Below are 26,026 nucleotides of genomic sequence, written 5' to 3'. Positions count from 1 at the left end.
TAAAATTTAAAATGTGCCTGGAGGATGGTACTAAGAATACAGAAAGCTGCTTCATGTCGGTAAAATCTAAAAAAAAGATTTTAAAGATTTTAAAGACTTTTGCAGATTTTTTTAAGCATTTGTATTCTTCTTTTTTTTATTTTGCAAACTAGTTTGAAGATTTTTTTCTCCTAAAGATCTAATGGTCCGTCCCTTACGTCTGGTTCTCATCCTGCAGGCGGGGCGCCCTCTCCGTCTGTGTCAAATGTTGGGACTGAGCTGAGGGCGCCCACAATCTCACAAGATGGCGGCGCCCATGTTCAGCATGTTTTTGTTTTTGCGGTGGTGATACTTCTACGAGGACCAACATGGCGTTATTTCACCGATTGTGATTGTAAAATGCCAGTTTTATGATCAGCCAGGAAGCTGCACGCATAAAAACTGTGTACTACTCTACTGTTGGACAGACCTGAAAGACTGAGTGCTGTACAGCCTGTACAGCCTGCAGTGCTCCTTACACATGGCAGACCACTGTGAAGAACAGATGGTAACATACCAGCAATCAGAAAACCACAAACCTAACATCTTCGAGGTTCGAACTTATACAGGGCCCGTTACGGCACTTGCAATTCAACAAGACTATATATTATCCGGTAGGTTGAAAAGTTAGACCACTTAACACTGCAGGTCACTAAAGATCATGGAGCTACTGCTGAAGATCTATGCAATGTTCCATAACTCACAACACACAATACAAACTGTCAACATTTTATTGGTGCCAGACGCTCTCTTCACATTAAGTGGACGCTGGTTGGTATTTTATTGAGCATGAATGCCTGCCAAATATGGTGCCGCAGAAACTTTACCACAGTTCAATTCAACAAAACATGCAAAATGAAGAAATCTCTTGAAAAGAGCTACACATATCATATAAGTTTATAGCTGCAGTACAGTAGCTCAAGGTTTTGCCTGGGTATTTGCATACCGTATACTGGGTCGGACGGCAAAGCTGGTTTTGCCATCTGACCTAAATACCCAGGTAAAAGCTCGAGCTACAGTACTGCAGCTAATAAGTTTATAGCTAAAGCCCATTGCTGGTACATGACACCATGGAGTTCTTTTTACCTCCATGATGAGACTGGGGAAAACTAAAGCCATTAGAAAGCAATCATGGAAACCTTTACCGGAAACCATATCAGATTTAGATTAGGATTTCAAATATCATCCAAAAATACTTAATAAGAATGACTAAAAAATGGATGTACCTTCATATGTAGTGATGAAGAACTGGCTTAGAAGGAAAATTTCTACCATCTCCCTGGTATTCACACTTTGCCAGTCTTAAACAAGAGGGTGTAGTAAATTAAACAATCTTGTCTGAGTCTATGTACTTGAATATAATTAACAGTAAGTAGAAAACTTTCTGAGGTAGAACAATTTTCCATTTACACATAATAATATTCACATGAGTTCACTGTTTAAAATTTAAGAGTGAGGCAACACCTACACTATATGAATCTTTTCACACATTATGGATTACACAGGGTTGAAGAAGAGACTCCAACCCCACTCTGAGCATCGTAAACTTTATTACATGCCGCGGTGTGAGTGCAAATCAGTGCACTGATTTGAATAGGAACATTCGGGAAGTTGACAGGCCGTGTGAACGATGTACTGACCGGTTTCCATAGTTATAGCCAGTCCGGTGAAGCCCTTTGATGTTTTCGACATCTAAGTACATGTGTTGACGCTTAACGCTAGATGTAAAATATCTATGTGCACACTACTATTTTGACTTTCGTTTCAATCTTTTTGATGCTGGTCAATAATGGTAAAATTGTTCGACAATGCCCTGCATGTAACTAAATATCATATACTATAAACTGTGAAGAGGCATGTAATAAAAATATTGTTGCCTGAATATATGGGTTTATGCTGCCCTGCAGCAGGTGACAATTTGCCTTCCTGGCCTCGGGCAAATTGTCACCTGCTCTCGGGCACATAAACCCATGTATTCAGGCAATAATGTATAAGACTATAGCTGTCTTTAGCATTTTGTTGAACTTTATAAAATAAAAGTTGAAGTATACATCTGTCATTGAATTTGGGAGTTTTTGTCAATGCTAAATACGATATATTTGTAATCCTTTGGTCAGCCAAAATTCATGAAATCTAGATACAACTATTCTTCTCTGGACAGTATTTTGAATGAAAACTCATCACCACGCTGACTCTTTGCTGGCTCTACAAAGGCCTGTCATTGTATGTAGTATTAGAACCCAGTTTTGGCAAGTGTGTTCAATATGACAGTATGTAACAACACTGGCTATTATTGAACTTAGTTGATGTTAATCATGTACAAACCTTACCGTAATCAACTCATAATTCATACACTCTATTGTTGAACACAAATCATAAAGTTATCGAGAGCATATATGAAGAAGTAAACATCTATATCTACCACTCTCACTTTTTGTTGGTGGCGTACATGTTAATAGTGAGCTCCAATATCAATGCTAACAGTTTGTGATGTTTGTGATGAAAGAGCAAGCCGTAGTTCATTGGCAATTTGTAAATGGAAAGGATGTACATGTATTTTAATTTGTGTTTTTTATTTAGAATTTGTCACCTATCACAAAAGTTTAACCCTGTGAGTGCTACAATTTTTCCCACTGAAATTTTAGTGCAGTGCAGCAACATTTTACTAATTTTCATGAATTATTCAGTAATATTTTTGACAATTTTGGACCAAATGGACATCACATTTCATTGGCTACTGTTGTTTATCAAAATTTTGGCAAAAATTGGAAAAAAATTGAGTACGGTATGTTTTATAAAGGTGACAAAATTGACTCTGGTGCTCAAAGGGTTAAACGAACAGAACTAATGTGGAACTTTTATCAGAGCAGACCTACATTTCAGAATATGAACCAATTCATGTCAGAAATTTGATGTAAACACAGAAAAATCACAATTACATATATGAACAATAGAATAATTAAAACTGGAATTCTGTCAAGAGCTGTCAGAAATGTAACGACATACATATCTATAAATATTGATTACTTTGGCAGGAGAAGGACCATACCTCAAGGTCTATTCAATCAGTGATGGAAGGCAAGTAATCATGGAAAATGCGCTTCACTGGTGTAACATACATGGCATCAGGAAAGGTACGTCTTCCATATCCATGCTATACATGTGTTAATCATTTGAAATATACAGTAACTACAGCAGTCTTTACAGATTATTTTGTAAGAGAGCAAACTTAGACCCTGAGATGAATGATCAAATTTTGTAAGATATCCTGTCCCCTTTGTAGAGTACCCATGTCAGTATGCTGTAATTGTACATGTAAATCTTTAAATATGTGTAAGCTGATGCCACAGACACTGTTGTTAGAGCACACATTTGTAGATCTATATCTGTCCATATACCCAAGCAGAGATTGGGATGGTTATGTCCTTATACATTGTAAAATACCAAATGTCCACCTTGTCATTTGGCGTATATTAGAAAAGATTTTCTGCCAAATCCTGACAGAAATTAAATCATATGTGTAATATCCTTTCTGGATGGTAAAAGTGAAGTTGAAGGATTTTATTCAAAACACTTGAATACTATTGAAATCTTACAGTACAAAAAAAGGTGCATAAACATTACAATTTTCATATGTCAGAATACACATTTAAAGTATTAGGTATTAGCAGCACTAGCAGCTGTACATGTATGCATTGAATTTTGAAGTATCACGGTAGTATGTATGCTATTTATTGAAGATGAAGAACGTATTATTTTCTTCATCTATATACAGTTGCTCCATGACGAACATCAATGGACAGTATTTCTTGACTTAATTTGAAATTCCTCATTATTTCAGGACCCAGTGATTTGTTTGCTGTGTATGGTCAGAAGGCTCTTTGTGTTCTGCAGTTAGATTTACAATCCAGAAGGTATCAACTGCTTTATTCTTTTGGTCAAAACTTTGGTAGCTCGCTCAAGCTACCAGTATTTCATGTTGCTACGTCTTCCATATGACAAAGCTGTATACCAGTATGTACACATGTAAACACTCCATTTATTTTTATCCGTCACTGACATTGTACTAGCATTGGCATATCCATCAAACATAACAAATGCTACAAATTCTAGGCTTCGTAGGCAATACATGTTATGACTTAGTCTATGTATATGTATATGTATATGTACAGTATAATTTATACTGTAATACTGTTTCTTTGATTGAGATATTTGTTTGAAAATATTAGAGAGGTTCCATGAAGTCATACAGATGACAATGCCTGATGGTAGCCATATAGAATTAACTGAAAATTTATCTAGCAAATTGTTCAAGCATGAAAGTTTGGTTGAATTTAGATGCAGGTCATATCTACATTAATCAATTGTGATCACAATAGGAACAGATTATCATTTGCACTAATTTTTTTCTTTCCTAGAATTACAGTGAAGAGAAAACTTTGTGAGGTAGCAGACTGGATAAAAGATGTACAATGGCTTAAGGTAAGATTTTCATGGTGGTAACTTCACTGTCTGGCCAATGTCGGGATAATTTTGACCCTCATCTGGTACAGCTGATTTCAAGAAACTAAAAATTACAGATATTCAAATTAAACTATCATGATCAAAAGTTTCTTTCAAAAACAAGGGAGTTCATACTGTTCAGGTTGTAAGGTACTGTTCTTTTGTGAGAAGACAGTGTCCGACATTCAACTGGTAGAATTGGACCACTCTATTGAAAAAAGATGGAATTACATTGAATAGGTGTCCATTGTCCTACATTGAATAGTTTCAAGGGATTATTCCATTGCAGAAAGACATAGTTAACGTCAAGCAAGTTAAATAGACTCGGCAGCAAGGGGTATCATACATAGCATAGGTATTGTACTAAGGAGCTATGCCATTCTCTAGAAGGGGTATTCTTAACAGGAAGTAATGGACCATGCCATTCCAAGGAGGGGTTTCCAAAGTTTTGCCATTAACAGTGTTGTCCTTATATTTAAAAGTAGCCGGGTAATTTCAGAAAGTAGACGGGTGGTCTACGAGGGAGCGAAGCGACCGAGCGGCGAGTGAGCGTAGCGAACGAGGGGGGAAGAGTGCGACAGGGGGGTGTCCCTCCTCTCGCAAGGCGAAAAATGAAATTTTGGAGTGGAAATGGTGTTCTCTGGTGACATCTGAGGTGACATTTAGCTGAGACTGAAACAGTACGTTTGTTGTGTGTCTTAGACGTGGCTCATATACAACAAAGCAAACAAACATGATTTTGTTTTGTTTGTATTATTTATGACACACTTGTGGTTTTATTTGCAGTGAAGATGTAACATTTAATCTTAAATCACCCGCTGTCTGCTCATTTCATTGCTCATTGCCCATTCTTCATTACCACATAGTAGTTTCCCCAAAATCATCAAACTCATTCTATTCTAATTAAAACACATTCGCTTTTGTTAAGAAAAATATCGGTAAGATAATTCACTGTAACAGTGTTCGCAAAAATGCGTACATAGAAAACTCATAACAATGAAAAAATGCGTATAGTAGAGAGTCGATGCAATGCGTAATAATATTACGCATTGGATTGAGTCTCTACGCATTTTTTCATTGTTATGAGTTTCTATACGCAAACGATAATAGTAAAATGTTTGCGAAAGCACTCTCCGCGACTAAGCCTAGGCGACAACCAGATGGGATGAGTGCCCGCTTAACATTAAATTTGTTGCAACATTTCTGTCAATCACTCATTTTGTGTGGAAAGTTTCGGATTCTTTGAGTGTAGTCTGAAAAATCGGCATCGTCGAGTCAGAGGCACGTTACCATGTCAGCTGTGCCTATGAACTTACTGCGTTGCTAATTTTCAGGCGAGCGATAGTTTCTGAAACTATCACACAGAGTGAGCGATTGACAGAAATGTTGCAACAAATAAAATGCAAACCGCGCACGATCATCGCGTCTCGCTGTCCCCAAATTTGATCAAAGCAGATATGTAGCATGGCGTCGGAAGGAAACAACTCTATTTTCTTTCAAATTTGCTCCACGAGTCCGTGAAAAAAATGATTCAGAGGGTCCATCGAAATACACTCTCCGGCAACCCAACATGGAGAACATGAAGAGGCGCAGTGAAATTGAACCCATGCCGGAATTCACGACGTATTGTCCTGTTGTCTTAAGCAACAGGGGATCAGCGCCACTGTGAAGCCGTGAACCGTGACGATCATGCGCCGGTCGGCAACACACATGCCTGTGACCATGGATTCTAGTACGTAAAAATAATCAATGAAAAAAAATACCCATTCAAATAAACAGCAGCTTCTAAAAAAATCAGTTCTAGCTAATTTTGTTTAAATCTAGATAATGCATCGGTATTGCTCAGAGAATAACTTGATTTGTTAGGAAGATCATACTCGCAGTGACCGTGACGTTGGCAGCCAGCGCGGCGGCGGAAAACTAGCTGCAGTCTCATGAACTTCGAATCGTCGATTAAAATCACATCTTTTCGGCGCTTTTTTCTCACAAATTCAGCGAAATTGAAGTTTTTCATACATAAACTAAATATATTTTTGGAATCAAGTATACCTTTCGAACGGGCTTTCTTCGGGAAAAATATTCCATCGACAAGGTGCCAGTGGCCGACACCACATTTCTTTTTGACGCCATCGTTAAAAATGACCTATGATGCATGACCTTCATACTAATCCAACCAATTACACTGCTCGTAACAAAGACAACACAATAGGCGCGTCCATCAGCCAATCACACTATTTAACAAATAAGAGATCGGGCTCAAAGAGCCACAAACGGGTATTTAGAAACTGTATTTTGTTTGTGCAGTTCCATGCAGGGAAAGGGGTCGCAAAACTGCTAATCGTACGTGTGCCGTCTAACAGCTGGCAACGCAATCCCGAAATTACAGGTCTATAAAAATAATCTAATGACGTTAAAAGTAGCCGGGAAAAAATGCAAATAGCCGGGTTATTTACCCGTCACCCGGCTTCTAAGGACAACACTGGACTGCCATTTTCACAAAATGGTGTAACAAATATTCCAGTCAAAAGTAAGAGTATCACAGTGTTCTTAAGCTTGGACAAACAGAAGGTTGACCGATTGACATAATAAAGTATAATTTGCATATTCTTCTGCTATGAAAATGTATTCTCTTGTACAGTATGGTTATTAATACATGAAAAGATTGCTTTAAAAACAGAAGGGTGGCCCACCTAAATCCCCTTGTTGAGCTCAAATTACATATACTGCCAAGAAAGAAGAACATGTACAGCCCCATACCATGGCCTTTATCAAATAATCATTACAATCATACCATATGTTTTATTTTCAGTCAGTAAGAATATTGACGACACTTTATCACAATTTGACTTTCTGAATGATATCTTTACAGAATGAAGACCATCTTGCCATAGCCTTAGCTCACAACTCTATTGCATTATTTGACTGGAAGAGTTCAAAGGTCATTGAGCATGTACACTGTGAAGATAAATGCATTCTGTATCCTTTTATGAAGGTAGATGTGTCAAATATTTTTTTTTTACGTTTATATCTCACTTGCAAATAACATTTGTTATAGGAAATGAATAAAATGTTTTCTAAAACCAACATGTTTATGAATACCGTAGTGCCTTTTGTACAAGACTGTGTTGATTGTGTAAAATGCAACATCAAAAACTTTGTTGTTAGGTCACTTGCTGGTATTTAAGTTTTTAAGACTTAACTGGAAATAGTTACTCTGCTACTATCATTGGTAATTCATGGTCAAGTTTAGTAGTCGCTGTTGGTACCGTCTTCAATCAAGTTGTTTTATGGAAACCTACAGGAGACAGGACAGAAAGTAATCAAGCTTTGGTAGAGAAACGTCTGTGTGGTCATGAGGTATGTGAGATTTTCAATTAACAACCAGTGACTGTAACTTTTGATAATTTAATAAATTATTTGTTCCATAAAGCATCACTTTGCACTTTCTCGATCAAATCCCCAAATCATTATTATAAAATCTTCCAACATAACCCTTGTAGAGCATTGAATAAATATCTGCTAGTATTACCCAAAGCTTGCAAAAACAGAGGGCTGACCTGTTACATAGCAATGTATACTTTGCTTATTCTTTTGTAAAAAGGTATTCTTTTGTGCGGTCATTACAGTATGAACAGATTGCTGAAAAAAAAAAACCAGAGTGATGGCCCACCTCTCAGTATCCCCCATGTGGAAAACACTGTTTAGACAAGATGCATGTTATTTTGACAAGAAGTTCAACATGAACAGTACTCTTCAATAGTCAGTGATCTCAAACAGGATGGGGTTCTAGCTTAAAAAACAATGTTTAGTCAGACCACAGACCCTAGGTCCATGGTCAGATAGAGTCTATGGTCAGACAGTGCATGGTCAAGATCTCAAAGACCATCATATCAATTTATCAAATCTGATAGTGAAATGCTTTGACCATTTTGAGTCAGTAACTCTTATGTAAAACACCTCAAAAAATAACAGAGTTTTTCACTGTGAAAGTCAGAAACTATATTGTACTGGTATTTTCAATTTACATTGCTGGTAGATATGTCAATCTGTTACCAATAAATCAGATAAAAATAAAGAAAATAAACACTCATAAGATGATTGAATTGTTTTTATTACTGCAGGGTGTCATATTCTCAATTTCCTTCAGTGAAAAATATGGCAAACTGTGTTCAGTGTCAGATGATAGAAGTATTCGTATCTGGGACATGAAAGATCCAGAGCACCTCAATTTGATTCCGACCATCCCGCTTTTAGTATTGTATGGTCACAGTGCTCGGGTATGGGATGCAGTGTTCATGGACAAATACATTGTCAGCATAGGAGAGGTAAGAGTAATCCAGATGTGCATGTACGGTATTTTTGGAATGGAATCTACATTCATTTAAAAAACTCACGGTCCCTCTGTCACAGAGGGACCCTGAATTATTGTAATGAAATTAGTTTCTATGCCATGAGTGACCTCTCCCTACTTCAGATCATTGATAAATAAAACGCTAAACACCAATGTGCTAATATGAGGTTATTACGAAAATAACGCAAAGGATGCACGAGGACATTGGCACAGCGTATCGTCCGACACAAACAGAGGGCGATGCGCGGCACCAATGTCCGAGTGCATCCTTTGCAGTATTTTCGTAATAACCTTATTACCGGTATTATACATCTTACATTAGTGACTGGGGCATCAAATTGTCAGAGTAGTGGCCGTTTTCGTGTAATGTCAACAATTTTTCTTACGATTTTATCGCGCCAGTGTGGAACACTATTTCGGACGTGCTTCTGCAAGTTATGGAGTGTGACTGTGCACTATACACCTACGTACAGAGCGCACGTGTGAGACTTATTCTGGCACTCGTCGAATGGGTCCCTTGAAACTGTTCAACAGTGAACAATCAGCTACAGTGGCAGGGGATGGGGTGCCTTTAAACCGTGCATTTTACGGAACGGGCGTTCTGTACGGCTTTTGTAGCACACGCAAAATTCTATTGTTCTGGATGGTAGATGTATAATAACATTGAATATCTCACACTCTTTGGAAAAGTTCTGTGGCTGACTCATGTAAATATCCCGTGAGCATGAGACATTCCATGTCAGTCCATCAGGGTTTTGTATAATCTTTCACACTGTCAGCGAAATGGCAGTTCTATCCTGTATACTTCAAAAAAATGTCCAAATTTCACATTGGTTTTGACCTTCATCAAATAGTTTGTATCCTACATTGAAATTCATCTCCGCCATATATTATGCAAAATTTGTTTATGAATACATAATATTTTTATTATCACAACTTCACCTTTCATGTTTCCATGGGTCTAACATTGTCTTTTACAACACAACTCTATGTTTATCCCACAATGTACTTGTCACTGACATCATGATAATCAAAATAAGTGAAATTGTCAGAACCCGATCACTTTACAGCATAGTCGATGTACAATGTATTGGTAATTTTTGTCTTGCATAATATAACACCCCAATTGTCTATTAATACAAATCAACTGAGTTTTGAATGGGAATGCCAATTCATAACACAAAAATCATGTTTTGTTCATGCAATCATATAGAGTTTTAGAACAAGGATTCTACAAAGGCGTTCTGACACTTCCAATGTACCAGGGATGTGATAAATGTGTCTCATATTCAATTACAAATTACCACAGAGGTTTTAGTGAATTTTGATACGCACAAACTATTCAAAACTCCCTGGCATTCATTTACATTTTTTTCGATGTCATGCAATCTAGGCCAATATCCAAATGTGTACATATTCAGTGTCAATGTCGTTGTCAGCATCGTAGTCTATGTGTAAATGAATCCAGTGTATATCACTACAGAGTATACATAGTCCTATGAGATCAAATAAGATGAGCATGCCAACAAATGAATTTTTTCATCATTTGCTTCTCATGTAATTATCTGTAAAAGTTCAAATTTATTAATGATTCAGCGTAACATACAAAATTCGTCAATAATCTGCCAAGTCTATGGGTATTTGAAGATTATGAAAGGGAACAATATTCTCCTGTTACACCTAATGAAAGCAGAAGATATTACTTTGTTTTCAGGATGCTACATGTTGTCTTTGGGATTACCATGGTAACATACTGACAAAGTTTAAGGGTCATAAGGTCAGTAAATGCTTCATGTCTGTCAGTTTGGTATGTGAAAGTTTACAAGGGTAAAAAGATGATTAAAATGTCACTATTGCATGGTGCTTTCTGCTGATATCTAGACATTTCTTAGACAAATGCTAAAAAGTATTTTCCGGCAAGATGCTTCTTTGCTGCTTGGTACAGCATTTGTATATATGTTTATAACCAACTTAAGAATACATGTGACCCTATTCATTTGTACAAAAATACTGAATAGATGTTTGACACCAAGTGTATTGAAATACAATGATGAGTTTAGGTGTAGTATGACCATGGACTTTTAAACGTGAAAACATTGTGTATTGAGAATTTGCTCCTTGGTAATATTTTTACGTCTGATTTAGGGCAGCAGTATATGGAGTCTGGCAACAAGTGAAGACCTGCAAGTTGTGGTAAGAGCTGTTTATTAATATTTACAATTTAAACCAGGTGCTTTGACCAAGTAAACACAGATCTCATGATTAAAACTCTGTATGGGGTCTCTCTCAGTCTGTAAATCCTAACTAAAAACTTGAAAAGACATTGAATATTAATTTTAGTGGTGCACACTGCTTACAGACCATCCTTTTGAAAATATTTGTAAAGTTTTGTGGTGAAAGTTGTAAACAGAAATAGTGTCTTTGTATTCTTGTAGTCACTTAGATTTGTCAACAAAATGTGCATTTGAAAATCATCAGAGAAAAACACCAGCTCCGCAGTTAATTTAGATTCAACAGTATTGTTATCATGGTATCCCTGTAATTTACAATACGTCACTACTCAGCATATACCAGTGGTAGCATAATTTGCCAGGCCTCTCAGTGAATGAAACATATCCTGCAAACCAAGACTTTACAATACAATTATTGCATCTTTTATTCAAGGTGACAGGGGGCGGTGATTGCAGTATTAGGATGTGGTCGCTGATTTCCTGGCAACAGAAAGGTGAGCATTTAAATGCTGATAATTTGCCTGTTTCCGTACAAAATGGTTGAGATCTTTCAAAATGTTATGTCAAAACTATTTTTTAAAACTTGATTAAGATTCAAATGTTAACAATGATATGATTGTGGATATGTTGCTGCCAGTACATGCATTTTTGCAACATTACTCTCTTGATGATGTCACTTTACTTGTAAGTGTGTTGACATACGATAAATCATATTCCTAGCTTGAAAACTAGTTTTCATGTTACGAATGGAAGACCAGCTTTTTACTGAAACAAACTGAAGAGAAAGATTCATGAAAATAGACATGATGTGTCAAGTTATTAATTCTTTGATTGTCAGCGGTAGTATGCAGACTTTCTCCTCCTCATTGATGGGAAAAGACAACGTATAATTTGAAAGGACAGTTATCACTTGTTGCTGTTTTATAACAGTCAGTTGAATTTTTGGATTTGATCACAAAGACTGAATTGATTAGCAGACAGTGACAATGCAAACCTTGAAGAAACTTTCAGCGTTATCATAGACAGTTCTGTCTATGGAGTAATCAGGGGATGAAAGAAGATATCCATGAATTGAAATCCAAATGTTAAACATTAAAATGACGACTTGGTAGCACTGCTTTATAGCAGGAAAAAGCAAATCATCACTCATATACATAGAAGTCCAAGTTTTAAGTCTATCAATTTCACAAAGACTGAAATTCTTCTACTCAAGAATAGTAATGTCTTCAAATAATAATTGTTGATTTCTCTAATGTGCAGGGATCGCATACTGCATTTTATGTGTGTTGGTACTTTCAATGGAGTGACTTTTCATTGACCTCAGTTTTGTGTTCTATCAGATTGCTGTACACATTTCAAGGTTGATGAAAATAATCAAAAATGTTCACGTTTGTAACTTATTTTACAGACATACAAACAGTACAGCTGGATAGTCCATCTGACTTTACTGACTGTCCTCGTCATGTGTGTGTCTTGAAGACTGGAATTATTCTAATCCTCACAGATCTAGGGTAGCTATCAATAATTTATTATTAATATTTCCATAAAGTTTTTTGTACAGAAATAAGAGGTTTAAGGAAATGTATATGACACTATGCTGAAAAATTGCTATTACCAGTACATAGGCATTGCCACCATGGTTGTCAATCAAGACGTGATAAGCAATGATATCATCCGTATCTTGATCTTTCAGTTTTCTTTCATTTTGGAAAGACATATTATAATCCACTTTATCGATGTAAATGCATGCCATTTACTAATTCAGTCCAAAACGTAACCATAAAAATATGATTTGGTCTACTGAAAGGGCCAACCAATGGTGTCTGACCACTGTCCACACATACATGCAAAAAAAAATCAGTTATTCAAATTTTATGCAAATATTTATTCTGTAATTTGCATTTGAAAGAATATACTCTTTCAAATGCAAATTACTACTGTACTCCTTACAGATAGTATCTTTCTATTGTAGGATAGTTCATTGCTATGATGTGCAGACAAAAAATAATGGAATGTTTTATTGTTTTATATGTTTCAGGATAATTCATAGCTATGATGTGCAGACAAAACAATGGGATGTGTTATTGTCTGATTCAAATTATGGGTCCTATGCTTTGTTATCACCTTCTCCCAATCATCAATTGGTTGCCATGGCAAATATTGCTGGTTTCCTGAAAATCTTTGTTGTAGGTAAGTAACTCAGCAATCAAAAAATGAACTCCATAGTCTAGAGAAATGAGAAATAGCACCAGGGTGTGGAATGTGAATGTTTGGCCCTGTGTTACAAAGGAAGTTGGTTTTGTTACATGCAAACTTTCTACTGAATTATACACTTTATGTCATCATTTTCATATGAAAGGTTATACTAGGAGAACTCCTCAAATATTTTGTCATACAACCATAGTGAAACAGTTGACAATTCAATAAGTAAAAGCTCAATATTAGTTTTTACTTTAGATGTATGTTCTATTTTTAGTGTTCTGCTTGTACAATTCAATTTCTCTTCCTGTCCCAAAATCATGTTGAAATGCATAGTGTTCATCTTCACAACGCACAGCCTATATGTGTATAATGTCCCATGGTATTGACAACTGAAAGTTAGTACTGTAATTTATTTGTCAACTAGCAGTGAACATTGTACGCAAGATGTTGTATTGCTTGCTTTCAAGAACACAATCTTGTTTTTTTTCAGAAAATTCTTCACAGCTTTCAGAAGTGAAAGTGTATGAAGGAAAAGTTCTGAGTTTATGTTGGGCGTCAAATCAAGATATTTTCACATCAGGTCCTGATGGCATGGTGGTAAGATACCAGTTTATATTGACATGACAATTCAGATTCAAATGTCATCAATGCTAGAATCATGTCTACATAGCACATCATACAACTGTAATACCAATATCACCTGTTCCTGTGTTGCATTAGCATGAGTGTCATTTCAATATTGTGCTGCATCAGACATGAGACAAAGTAACGCTGCTTAACAGCAATATAGTGGGGCTACAGAAATAACACACAAGCTATGCACAGACTACAGTGATACACAGTGGCTGCAAAAATATACACAGATGATAAACAGACAATATTTATCTGGTAGCTGCCAGTGTCACATACATGGTGCTATACTTTGTGACCAATTTTTAAATGTAGAATCACCATCAAGGCTATGCAGTGAGAAGTGATTGAATCATGGATGATGTCAGTACAGGTTAGAATTGTACATTCATTCATGATTGTTGATGAGTTATTATAAAATTTATGATTTGTTGTGTGTTCATTTATTTGGGACAGACCTGGTGGAAAGTTCAACTTTCAAGCCAACAGTTGAAAGTTAATAAGCTGCAGTGCTACCTGCTGCCCTATGCCAGACAAAGATGGGTGACAGCGGTTTCTATATTGGATAGTAACAAAGGTTTAGTGATTGGAGATCGAAGAGGAACCGTTCATCTTTATCAATCTGAAACTAAAGAAACAGATCAGGTAGATCTTCTGTGATGTTCATCATTGCATTATTCTTAAAATAAGTCTATATGTGTGTCCAAAATATTGAAATCCGTCACAAGTATCTTTCTCACATACCATGAGAAACCATTGAGCCATTGTAAAGAAGCTACATGTTTCAGTTTTAATTTTTTCGCGTGTGCTTAAAACATAATTAAAATAACTCTGGACAGATTTCTTTAAAACTTGGCACAATAGGGCTGTCCCAATCTTTCATACATCTGCTGGTCATTGTAGGACATATTTCCTTGATTATGGTAATAATGTAAGTGACCATAGTGTGAAAAACGGAATAAAGTGATCCACTTCACTGTCTGTGACTGAACTAATGAATTTTATCTTACTCTGCACAGATAGGTCTGTGAAAGTGTATGTCTTATGATTTTATTGTTTGAAGTACCATGTTTCACAAACTGTTTGTGCCATTGAACTTAATTACAAGTTACAAATTTCTTAAATATATACCACTACACAGAAATCTCTTTGAAGAGTAGTGTCTACTATCTGGTCTTTTAAAAAGCAACAGAAAAATCCATATTTCATTTGCTGAGTGTTGTTCAAAATAATTTCTCTGTGCAATTCACCTGTTTTCTTTACCAATATAGACGTTATGTCCTTCTTGTGTAAGCAATGGTAAATAATAGCGCATAAATATTTATTCATGATAGACAATTCCATCACAAACAATGTTAAAAGTTAAAATATCATAGTGAAGTATTGGATATTTCCCAATTTTATTTCCCTGATACCATTAATGACAGAAGAGTGCTGTACAACCAGGATTAGAGACTTGCCATAACATCTCAGTTCATTAGAGATATTTATTTGCATTACAGGCAGTGGGACCAACACAGAGTTTAGTTACTGTGCATGGTAAGGGCGGAGTCACTGATGCCTGTTGCCATGGTGACTTCATCTACACTGCTGGAAAGGATGGCACATATAAACAATACAGTTACCAAGACAACCATTTACACCTTTTGAACTCATCCAAGGTTAGGTTTTATCAAAGTTGATAAGATACTACTGAGTGTACACTTCAACCACTGAGTATGAATCATTGTGAATGGTGTCAATGGAACAGAAAATACATTTGTCTTCCTTTATTGCGTGTTCTTAGAAAGTGTGTAATTATTTTACTCTGGATTGCGTGGACAGCACACACCACTGCTTCCAAGCATGTCATTTGGATGTTACAGTTGTCATTTTTAATCGATCCGTAATACAGTGAAAGTAAAATCCACCTAGCACAAATTCAGACTGTGTGCTTACAATTACATACTATGGTAGTTAGGCCATTTATCCATATACACTGTCTGTAGCAACACCATACAACAGAATAATTTTATAATTTATTTAAATGTATTGCAGGTATACAAAGGATTTGAATGGCTGGAAAAACTCACATTTACAGAAAGTGGTGATTTAAATATTCAGGGTTTCCACACAGTAAGTATAGCACTATATCTAGGAAAATAAGAATGTATATTGAAATTTATTAAATGAATAATGTATGTAATATTTAGCATTGAATAGCAAGGTCATATGAACACTTAAGAAGGGAACATTGATTGGGTAGGAACAGACACATATATTTTTAGTCCCCTGGACACCGTCCGGGGGTACTTATAGGTTTGGTCATGTCATGCGTGTGTGTGTCCGTGCATACGTGCGGTCCGTCCGTCCATGCGTCCATCCGTGTTCACGCAGATATCTCAGAGATTGCCTGGAGTGATTTCATTCAAACTTGGTACAAGCATTACTTCATATGTCATACATATGCACGTCAATTTGTTTTGTGATACGATCCAATATGGCTGCGAGGCAGCCATTTTGTTACGATTTTTTCATGTACAAAGCCATAACTCGGGCATATCTCAACCGATTTTATTCAAAGTTGGTACAACGATATTGACCTATGTCATACATATGCACGTTGATTTGTTTTGTGATACAATCCAATATGGCCGCCAGGCGGTCATTTTATTAAGATTTTTTCATGTAAAGAGCCATAACTCAGACATGTTTCAACCGATTTTATTCAAAGCGGTACAAGGACATTGACCAATGTCATAGATATGCACATCAATTTGTTTTGTGATACGATCAAATATGGGCTGCTGTGCAGCCATTTTGTTACGATTTTTCATGTACAAAGCCATAACTCGGGCATATCTCTACCGATTTTATACAAAGTTGGTACACATCGACCGTCATACATATGCACGTCGATTTGTTTTGTGATACCATCCAATATGGCCGCCATGCGGCCATTTTATTACGATTTTTTCATGTAGAGAGACCTTACTCAGACATGTTTCAACCGATTTTTTCAAAGTTGGTACAAGGATATTGACCAATGTCATAGATATGCTTGTCAATTGTTTTGTGATACGATCCAATATGGCTGCTGTGTGGCCATTTTGTTACGATTTTTTCATGTACAGAGCCATAACTCAGGCATATCTCAACCGATTTTATTCAAAGTTGGTACAAGGAGATTGACCAATGTCATACATATGCACGTCGATTGGTTTTGTGATACGATCCAATGAATTAAATTAATTGCTAATTTGCATTTACATAATGAACTTTGTTTTTAGGGTGAATGTCCAGAAGCACTGCATCCTGTTTTTGCAACATCCTGTTGATTAATTCCTAGTTGACTCATTTAATGACCTTAGGATAGTGGCCTACATTGGTTTTATGTTTTCATCACCATGGAACTCATTCTTGGCAATTGAGCGCCATCTGTATCAAAGTATTTTTTTCACAGATTTAATTAATGAAGAGGACTCTATCCTCTCTGAGGACTTGTAATCAAAGTACCCATTAACAAGTTGGGACTGTGTCATCAACGATGACTTGTTTCAAGATGAAGTTACTGATTTTGATGAATGTTGGGTTGTATTGTAACAATATATTGCAATGTTAAGCGGTATGATGTTGGATGGTGTAATGTTGGCAAAGCTCAAAGTGTTTCAAATGCAGTGGAGAGTATTTGGTGAGTTTTTAATGAAGCAGCTTTGTTTCTTGGTCTAAGCAGTGTGTAGTCATGTCTTCTTTTGTTCTCATTTCCAGACAAGTTTTGTTGTGTGGAGTGTACATCGCAATGAAAGGCTTCTGCAGATACAGTGTGGTGGAGGTCACAGATCCTATGGATATGCTAATGTACACAATGATGCAATCTTTGTCTACATCAAAGCTAGGAATGTCATCCTGTGTCAGATTGCAATGGATGCATTACAGGCACAAACTGTCATCAAGGTACAGTATTGCTGCATGTTCAAGTCTTTGATGAGAATGTCATGAGTACTATCACAATTGTGAGGGTTCTCTGAGAGTCAAACTGCATCTAGATTTGTTTACAATCAAAGGCACATTTCCAAAGTGGTGTAGCATTCTTCATTCAGTACAAATAGGTAACAATTGTCACACATGTCATACACAAACAATAATACTTGTGTACAAACCAATGCTCCCACAATATCAGAAAGTGATTGTTTCCCTAATTTTCAGTCATGAACCTCTTTGAAGTTATGATCTTGTTTTAAACACAGTGAAGAAGTTGATGTACACTTTAGTTACTTAAAATTGATAATATGGAGAGAAGAATGTGGTTTTTTTTTGTTTTTTTACATTTAATAATGTTTAGGAAAGTTTCCATTGGAGAGAGATAACATCTGTTTGTTACCTGGATACCATATATTTATCTCCAAACACACAACACAACATCCTGGCCACAGCAAGTGAAGATACAAAGATAAACATCATGGCAATCACACGTATCCTTTGTAATAACTTTCCATCGTTTGGATGATTGTCACGTGAATTTTTCACAGCATAATAATTTTTTGACAAATTTAAATTTTGAAAATATGTGTGCATTTCTGAAATTTTAGTGTCATCATTAGACCATGGCTACAGTAGATTGTACACAAATACCCTGGCATGTTCAGATACATGTACAGATAGAGGATTACTATGCAGACATATGGAAGTCTGAAAGTGTAGAAACTTTCAGTTAGGCACAATGTTACGTGAATACGTGAAGTCCAGATGGCAGACATAGAATCACAAATTTGTCATGGGAATTGAAAATGTCATGTATTATAATTTTAGTTTTTAGGTCACTAATTTCATGATTTTACTGATCAGCTAATTGGCAGAGTTAAATATTAGATAATGATTTTGAAGTTTGCAATGCTACAGATTTTAAAGGTTGATAAATGATTTTGCAGCTTGCATCTTACACCTTGTATCTGTAACAATTCCCAGATATACTGCATTAATTTGAAAGGCTTTGTATTGTTACTCTGCTATTGTGTTTTTCCAATGCTATTTCTCCTTAATGAAATTAATGAAGAAAATAATGCGATATGCAAGCAGAAAACTTTAAAATGTTTGCATTCACATATCTCCAGCGTCAGGACATTACAAGTGTGCAGCCTGCCCTCTAGTGGTGACAGTCAGTCAATGTCGAAGCTGTTGTTTTCAGCTGGTGGCAGAGCCGCTTTGAAATGTTGGAAAGTAAGAGTGATGTGTAAGGAGCAACAAACACCATCTAATGACACCTTGGAAGAGTCAACTTTCTTAGATTGTTCTGTGGAACTTCTTGGTTGCTACGGTACAACTGATGGTCGTCAACGACGACAACATAAATGGCAAGGAGATAAGGATGTCGATGATATTGATGATACAAGACATATGTCAATGACAGCATGGCAAGGACCTAAGGAAAACATTTATTACCTGGCAGTTTGCAGTTCAGATGCATTTGTTAGGTATGTAGTTTTTAATGACAGGGCTTTATGTTAGATTCCATTCCAATTGCCTTCAGTAACCATGATCTCTTTCAATAGATACTATACTGATTGTAATTCCTGTGTGCGATTAATCAATCTGTACTTTACATCAAGAAGTTTTGTACAACTGAAGGCTGGCCAAATTGTTTCAGTATCATATTTCAGGTCAACTCTAGATACATCATACATTTGTTGCTGTCTGTCTGAACATTTCAATAAGGCCGAATACATACAAATAGAAACACCATAATAATCACTTTTGACAGATGGAGTGGGTTCTCTCAAATAATGCGGTTTGAATATTACGGTACTGTTTTTGACATGGACAAAGTTAAGTTATCAAAGTTTGGAAGTAAAATTATTACTCTAGAAATTTTTCAAACATTTAAAATAGGCCTGTCTTTTCTGGTTTAAAATAATGAAAGTGAATTTTATCTCAGGTTGCACATTACAGTCATTTCACATTTGCAATTATGCCATTGTCATTATAGTTTTTGTTCTTCTCCGTTGAAATCTTATAATTAAAAGTCAATGTACCAGATAAAGTGACGAAAATTTTAGCGCCATACTTAACCATATGGATAGTGATTATTCTCATTATTCTTTTTTTTCCAGACTTCTTTCATTTGACTACTCCTGCAGAAAATTTTCTCTCCTTGGACAAAGTTCATGGCATGAGCACTGTGTGTTAGTTACCACACATCATATCCTCAGTCATGACTCCAATGTGTCTACCTCATCCAGTGGTGATTCTGCTTTTCCCATCATGCTGTTCACTGGTGGTACAGATGGCAGAATAGCATGCTGGGATGTCATGCCCGCCACTGTGGAACATGATAAATGTATATCACAGAGAAAGAGTGATGAAGAAAGTGATACAGAGTGTAATTCAAGTGATAGTAATGGAGAATGTGTTGCCATGGATACCAGTCACAAAATGACAGAATTTCAAACCAATTGTAGCAAATCTGATTCTGAAACAACTGAACTGTGACAGACCAACTGAGAATCAACAGGAATGTGCAATACCTTGCAATGAATTTACAAGATTACATGTCAGTTGCAGAGGAGACAGTCATAGATATTTCCACGGGAAAAAGACAAGTTTATCAGAACCAGTGTTTAGTTGGAATTCACACCAATCTGGAATCAACTCATTAGCAATTCATCATTTACAGGGTAAGTTTTCAAGCATCTAGATTTTAAGTTACCATGGTAATTAAATGTGTGTTAGACACTGGTTGCATTTTTACCCGTCATATTTTACTTCAATCATAGTCAAGACACTCATGATGAATTCAGTTGATAACCAATGATCTTGTTTAGCTAATTAATGTTGAAGGGAGTTCTATCTAAGACTTTTATTTCACAGTATTCATATCTATTTGCTATGAAGCCACAGAACAAGAGACCAGTGTTTCATGGCTGTGATCATTTCTATATGAGGATGTATAGACTAGTGGTGGAAACACCAATCAAGTTGTACCCAAGATGCATCATACAGTAAAATATATATCTATTTAAAATTTGATACTTTTTTCCAACTTCAGGAGACGTCTACATGGTTGCCAGTGGTGGTGATGATAATTCTATCTGTGTAGCAGTGATAGAAATGTCAGTGTATAATGACAGATGTCAGGTCATGATGAAAGGTCAATTCATTTTACCTTCTGCTCATGCTGCACAAATTACTGGTAAGTGTAAATTGTCTATTAGATGTATCTGTCATCTGACAATGCATTGAATCATGGGAAATATTCATGAAATTCAGGGCCTGGTACACAAGACTATACAAAGCAATGACTTTACAGCACTGTGACAGCCTGGACAGTGCCATCTTTGATAACACAAACCTGTTTAACTAGGAAAAGTGAAACTGTATTTGTTTCATGACTCTATGATGTCATTTGTCAACATGTTAATAGCAATGCACACCTACAGACAATAAAAGTTTGAATCTCATGTTGAAATATTTTGTAAACTAAACAGTCATTCTGGTCAATCATAAGACACGTAGCAGCTGAGATCATTTACAGATCTTATTGTGGCAAAGTTCACTGTACATGATTTAAAAAATCATCGCTTGAATTTGGGGCATTACCATTATAATGTTATTGTATGAGTTCTTTAAGTATATTGTAATGAGTATGGGACTTGTTGCAAATATTGGTGATGTATTTGAGAAAGCCCAACTCCTTGCTCTTATTGTCATCACTAATCTTGATTATTACTCCGACATTTTGATTTTTTTATGCTCTTGTTTTTATTGATCATCATGTGTATTCATTATTTCAGGAATGTGTTGGATAGACGAAGTCACGTTAGTTAGTGCCTCCATCGACCAGAGAGTTAATATCTGGACAGTGCAAGTAGAATCACACAACGTAACTAAGGTGAGTGAAGTGTCTTTGATGAGTTTTCTCAACACTTTGGACAAAAGTAAGTTTCAAATGCAAAGAAATTTCTGTTCAGTATGGCGTTTTGTTTCTGTAGGTGATATGTTATCAATATATCAGATGATGTAGCCCCGGATGTAGCTTCCAGCGTCATGCAAAGATGGCTGCCACTTTAGGGCATGTTATCTTACACACACAAGTGTGTTTATCACTGTATACGGATAGTGACAATGATTTAACTATGTTACAGGTAGTACCTGGCAATTAGCATACTTTTCAACATCAGCAAAACAAGAAATGCTGCTGATGATTTCCTCCAAGATTAACCGATACATTATAATTATTGCTGATATGTAAATAATTCTCTATCCAACTCCTGCTCCACATCAAAGCTCTAATCAGAACTCTGCTATGGTTTTTACTACAGTCAGCCAAAAGTCAAGTCATACACATGTACATTGTGACATTTTCATTTCTTCTCTCTAAAAGGTGATATTGAAGCATTCCAAGTTCGTTAATGTGGCAGATCTTGTTTGCATGGAATCATGGGAAGACAGGTGAGTCGCTTTTATTTTTTTGCTTGAAATTTTTATGTCACTCATGTTTTCTGAGATTAATGACTATTCACATGGAGTTTTATGTTCAATTTTAATTTTGTCTGTTAATGAAGGTTGAAATGTATGATTTTTATAACAGGTATGGATCTCTGTATTTTCTGCTGAGTGGTGTTGGTGTGCAGCTTCTATCTGCCAAAAGATGAATGAAAATCTTCATCCAGTGATTGCCATGTGACAACTAGACAGAGTTCATGTCAGATGTATCTGTGCAGGCAGCATCGAATGTGACTATGTAAATCAAACCAGCGGCTGGTCTGTCTCTATTGTGGCACCTCTGATCAGCATAACTTTTTACAATGATGCTAGAAGCTAACACTAGTCAACAGATTATGAACTTCCAATCATACAAGTGTACAAAAACTGTATAGTTAAAAAAACTGACAAAAAATAGGCTCCAACATAGTTGGCTCAATATAATACTATGGTAAGTAGATCTTACCATATATTGCCAGTGATAAGAGAAAACTTTCAATCCATGCAAGTATAAGATCTTGTGTCTGACAAAGACTTGATAACAACAAAATACTGTGATCAACAGAACATGAAAAGTACTTCGTAATATTACCTTTGTACAGTACTATCATATTAGACTGAATCTGTCAAAATTTTTGTAACATCGACAAGATTATCAAACATGCTGAAGATGTAAACATATTATGAATAGGCTATGACCATACACTGTATAAGACAGGAAATTAATGGCTGCTTGTAATAAGTGTATCTGCAGGCCCTGATAGCATACATGTATTTGCTAAAGGGACAGTAAATCATTCCAAGCTATATCCTGAGATCAAGGGAGAATCACCTCTCAGTATTTAGACTAAGATGATATGTCAAATGACTCGTGAAAAATGTCTGTATGTGGCTTTCCGCAATTTCTTGTCAATATATGTGCAATGTTAACTCTGCGTCTTATCAATGACACAAACAAATCACCATTAAGGTGTAAACTCTCTGACAATTCAGATGATGAAGTGTTTTCCTAAGTGAGTAATGTGATCTTTGTCAATTCAAATTTGTAGTGGTGGAAATAATAAGATAGAAACCTGTCAATTTACAAGTTTCCTTCACAAATTCTGTTTTGCTGTGAAGAAAATTGAAAACTTAAATAAGAGTTGTTTCTATCCTACCCCTGCACAGGGTTTTGAGTATATCATACATCCATGTTCTCGATTATGTTTTTTCTCATCAACTATCAATTGTACATGCCGGTACGTATAAATTTATGTCAAGTGCCACCCAACCCTATCACCAATGTAAGAATACATTCATCATTTAAGATGTCTCTGAAGTTATAAATGCAAGCTAGTACCAACACTTTTACATCAGCAATACTCAGAGACGTAGTGGGAATAAGTCATACTGTAGTTTTTAATGTACATGTATATCAAAAAGCGTGTTGATAAAGTGTATATAATACACTAATGAATTACTCTGCATGTGTTTTGATAGCTTTTACACATTATCTTCATTCCCTAGGATTGAGTCAATCTGTCTTAATTTAAACATTTAAATCACAGATGTCAAGTAAAAGCAATGATTTCCACATCATTTCCAAGGATTTTTTACTCTTTGTATGTAATTATATTATGTATGAATTCAGAGTTGTGTATCTCAGTGTACTTTTGTTGAGATTCTGGAGTGGAAACAATTCCTATTTTTTAACTTTTAAATTAAATGATGAAATAAACTTTATAGAATGCATACTGTGCCTGGACACTGATTGTCTGACTTTCATTAGCTGAAGACAAAATGTAAACTGCACACACTCTTCAGTTACTGAAATCAAATACTTTGATCATTTACCAGTTGTTTTCTCAATTCATACTCAAAATATGTCACATCTAGGGCAAGAGTGAAGGATGCTGGGAATTATGTAGCTTTTTGAAAATTCAACATTATGTTAAGGGGCATTTTATATATATATATTAATCAAGAAGGGCCGGGCACCTTGCATAAGCAAATTATAGCCATAAGAAGCATTGTATGGCTGCATTGCATCTGAAAATATTTTCAAAGATATAGGTACTTGTTTTTCTACATCTCAGTTCAGCTTTTTCGCGTATCGTCAGTTTCTGTCAACATCACAATCCTAAATCTAATTTGTTTATTAGTCTGTGTTTTCCTCCTTATTTGCATTAAGAATTGCTTTGGAAACAAGTACCTCACTCTATTTATTCACTTGAAAGATTTAAAGTCATAATTATCTCTGAGGTTGTAACATTGTTGCCACATAGTCGGCATGGACTAGACCTGTTAAATGCAGAATGTAACTGAGTGAACACATCTCTTTCACTCTCAGAGTCCTGGAAAATTGAGACTTAAATAACCTTAAGGCAAACCGTGAACAATTTTGGGAATGTCCAAATTATGTCTAGGAAATCAAGTTTTATCAGAAGAAATAATGGATCAATATAATGTCACAATGCTAACTGGGTTGACTGATACCCAATGTGAACACTTGGCCAGAAGACATCATAGCAGTATGGTAATTCTCTCTCCATTCATCCAGCTGTTCCGGGGCTAAGATTCATCCAACTGTTCTAGGGATAAGCTGAAAATGAAAATAATTTGTTTACCTGTATATAAAGAAACTTTTCAATTGTGGCCCGTTCTAAAATAAACCTGTCCGCAATAACATTTATATTTTTCAGCATCAGTATCAGATTCATGAAACAATAAAGCACTGCTGATGACTGTTGTATTCTTTCTTAAATAAATTACTTTTAGATAAATTTTATATTTTGTTGGTGGATGCATTCTGAAGTTCTTTATCATCACAAATCATGAAAATCAGAAAAATTATCTTTTTATGCACTTTTGATACCTTACTGAGCAAGTTAATATTTTAATGCTGGAAATCAATGACCACTCACAGCAAGGTCTAAAAATACATGAAGTTTCACATTCTTTAAAGTCTGATATACATTTCGATTTGATTCTTTGTGACAGAATGTTGAGACTCCTTTTAAAAGTTTATCAAGGATTTGGCTAAATTTTCTAAGGATCTTAAAATTGTTTCCCGATGATAACCCTGTTCCTGTGTTGCCCTCGAGGTTTAAATGCTGTTTGTTTCGTATTTAGTGCTTTTAAAGGTTTTTCAGGAAGATACTATTTTCATTGTTGTTCTTGTTCTTGTTGTCGTCGTTGCTGTCGTATATCATTGTTGTTGTTGGAATTATTGTTGCTGCCATTGTATATTAATGACTTTATTCAAACTGAAAAAATATTGTCCAGCACAAGAAATAGGGAGAGACAGCATCAAGATACACGAGAAAACAAATATCAAGCGTGGTGCAAATTTATGTTATACCATTCTAACATATCAATAAACTAACAATTAATATGGAGACATCACATTAATACAAGCTTTTCATCTGATTTCTGTCGTAGCCAACTTTGAATAGTAATAATATGTATTATCGTGTAAATTGAACTCATTGTCACAGGTTTGGATTCTCCTGCCCTAATGTTTTTCACATTTCATGTGATTTCTACATGACAAATCTCTTGTAACTGTATACTTTTTGGGATTGAATTCACAAATGTTAAATTTGTTTCAATTGGTATTACTGAAAGAAGAAAGAAACAAAAATACTTTTACAGA

General features: G+C 35.8%; 1 protein-coding gene across 1 annotated transcript; it reads left to right on the top strand.

Annotated features, from left to right (window-relative positions):
- The first annotated feature begins 260 nt into the window (after positions 1-260).
- Positions 261-24,136, top strand: LOC139120737 (tRNA (34-2'-O)-methyltransferase regulator WDR6-like). Its single transcript, XM_070685275.1, has 24 exons — positions 261-632; positions 3,054-3,152; positions 3,860-3,932; positions 4,437-4,500; positions 7,391-7,497; positions 7,731-7,878; positions 8,643-8,846; positions 10,587-10,649; positions 11,018-11,065; positions 11,537-11,597; positions 12,512-12,614; positions 13,142-13,293; positions 13,796-13,902; positions 14,392-14,580; positions 15,438-15,596; positions 15,973-16,050; positions 17,683-17,868; positions 18,257-18,386; positions 18,968-19,385; positions 20,022-20,585; positions 20,957-21,100; positions 21,702-21,799; positions 22,292-22,359; positions 22,499-24,136. Exons 1-20 carry the CDS (start codon positions 500-502, stop codon positions 20,398-20,400), a joined length of 2,901 nt encoding a protein of 966 aa, XP_070541376.1. The 5' UTR covers positions 261-499; the 3' UTR covers positions 20,401-20,585; positions 20,957-21,100; positions 21,702-21,799; positions 22,292-22,359; positions 22,499-24,136.
- The last annotated feature ends 1,890 nt before the right edge of the window (positions 24,137-26,026 follow it).

The sequence above is a fragment of the Ptychodera flava genome, chromosome 20, assembly GCF_041260155.1.
Source record: "Ptychodera flava strain L36383 chromosome 20, AS_Pfla_20210202, whole genome shotgun sequence".
Taxonomy (NCBI): domain Eukaryota; kingdom Metazoa; phylum Hemichordata; class Enteropneusta; family Ptychoderidae; genus Ptychodera; species Ptychodera flava.
The sequence above is the reverse complement of the archived record's forward strand: the minus strand, read 5'-3'. Positions and strand labels throughout refer to the sequence as shown.

Coding starts and splice junctions, on each gene's coding strand:
- LOC139120737 (XM_070685275.1), top strand. CDS start 500: ATGGCAGACCACTGTGAAGAACAGATGGTAACATACCAGCAATCAGAA. Junction 7,879..8,642: donor AACGTCTGTGTGGTCATGAG/GTATGTGAGATT, acceptor TTATTACTGCAG/GGTGTCATATTCTCAATTTC. Junction 16,051..17,682: donor ATATTCAGGGTTTCCACACA/GTAAGTATAGCA, acceptor TCTCATTTCCAG/ACAAGTTTTGTTGTGTGGAG.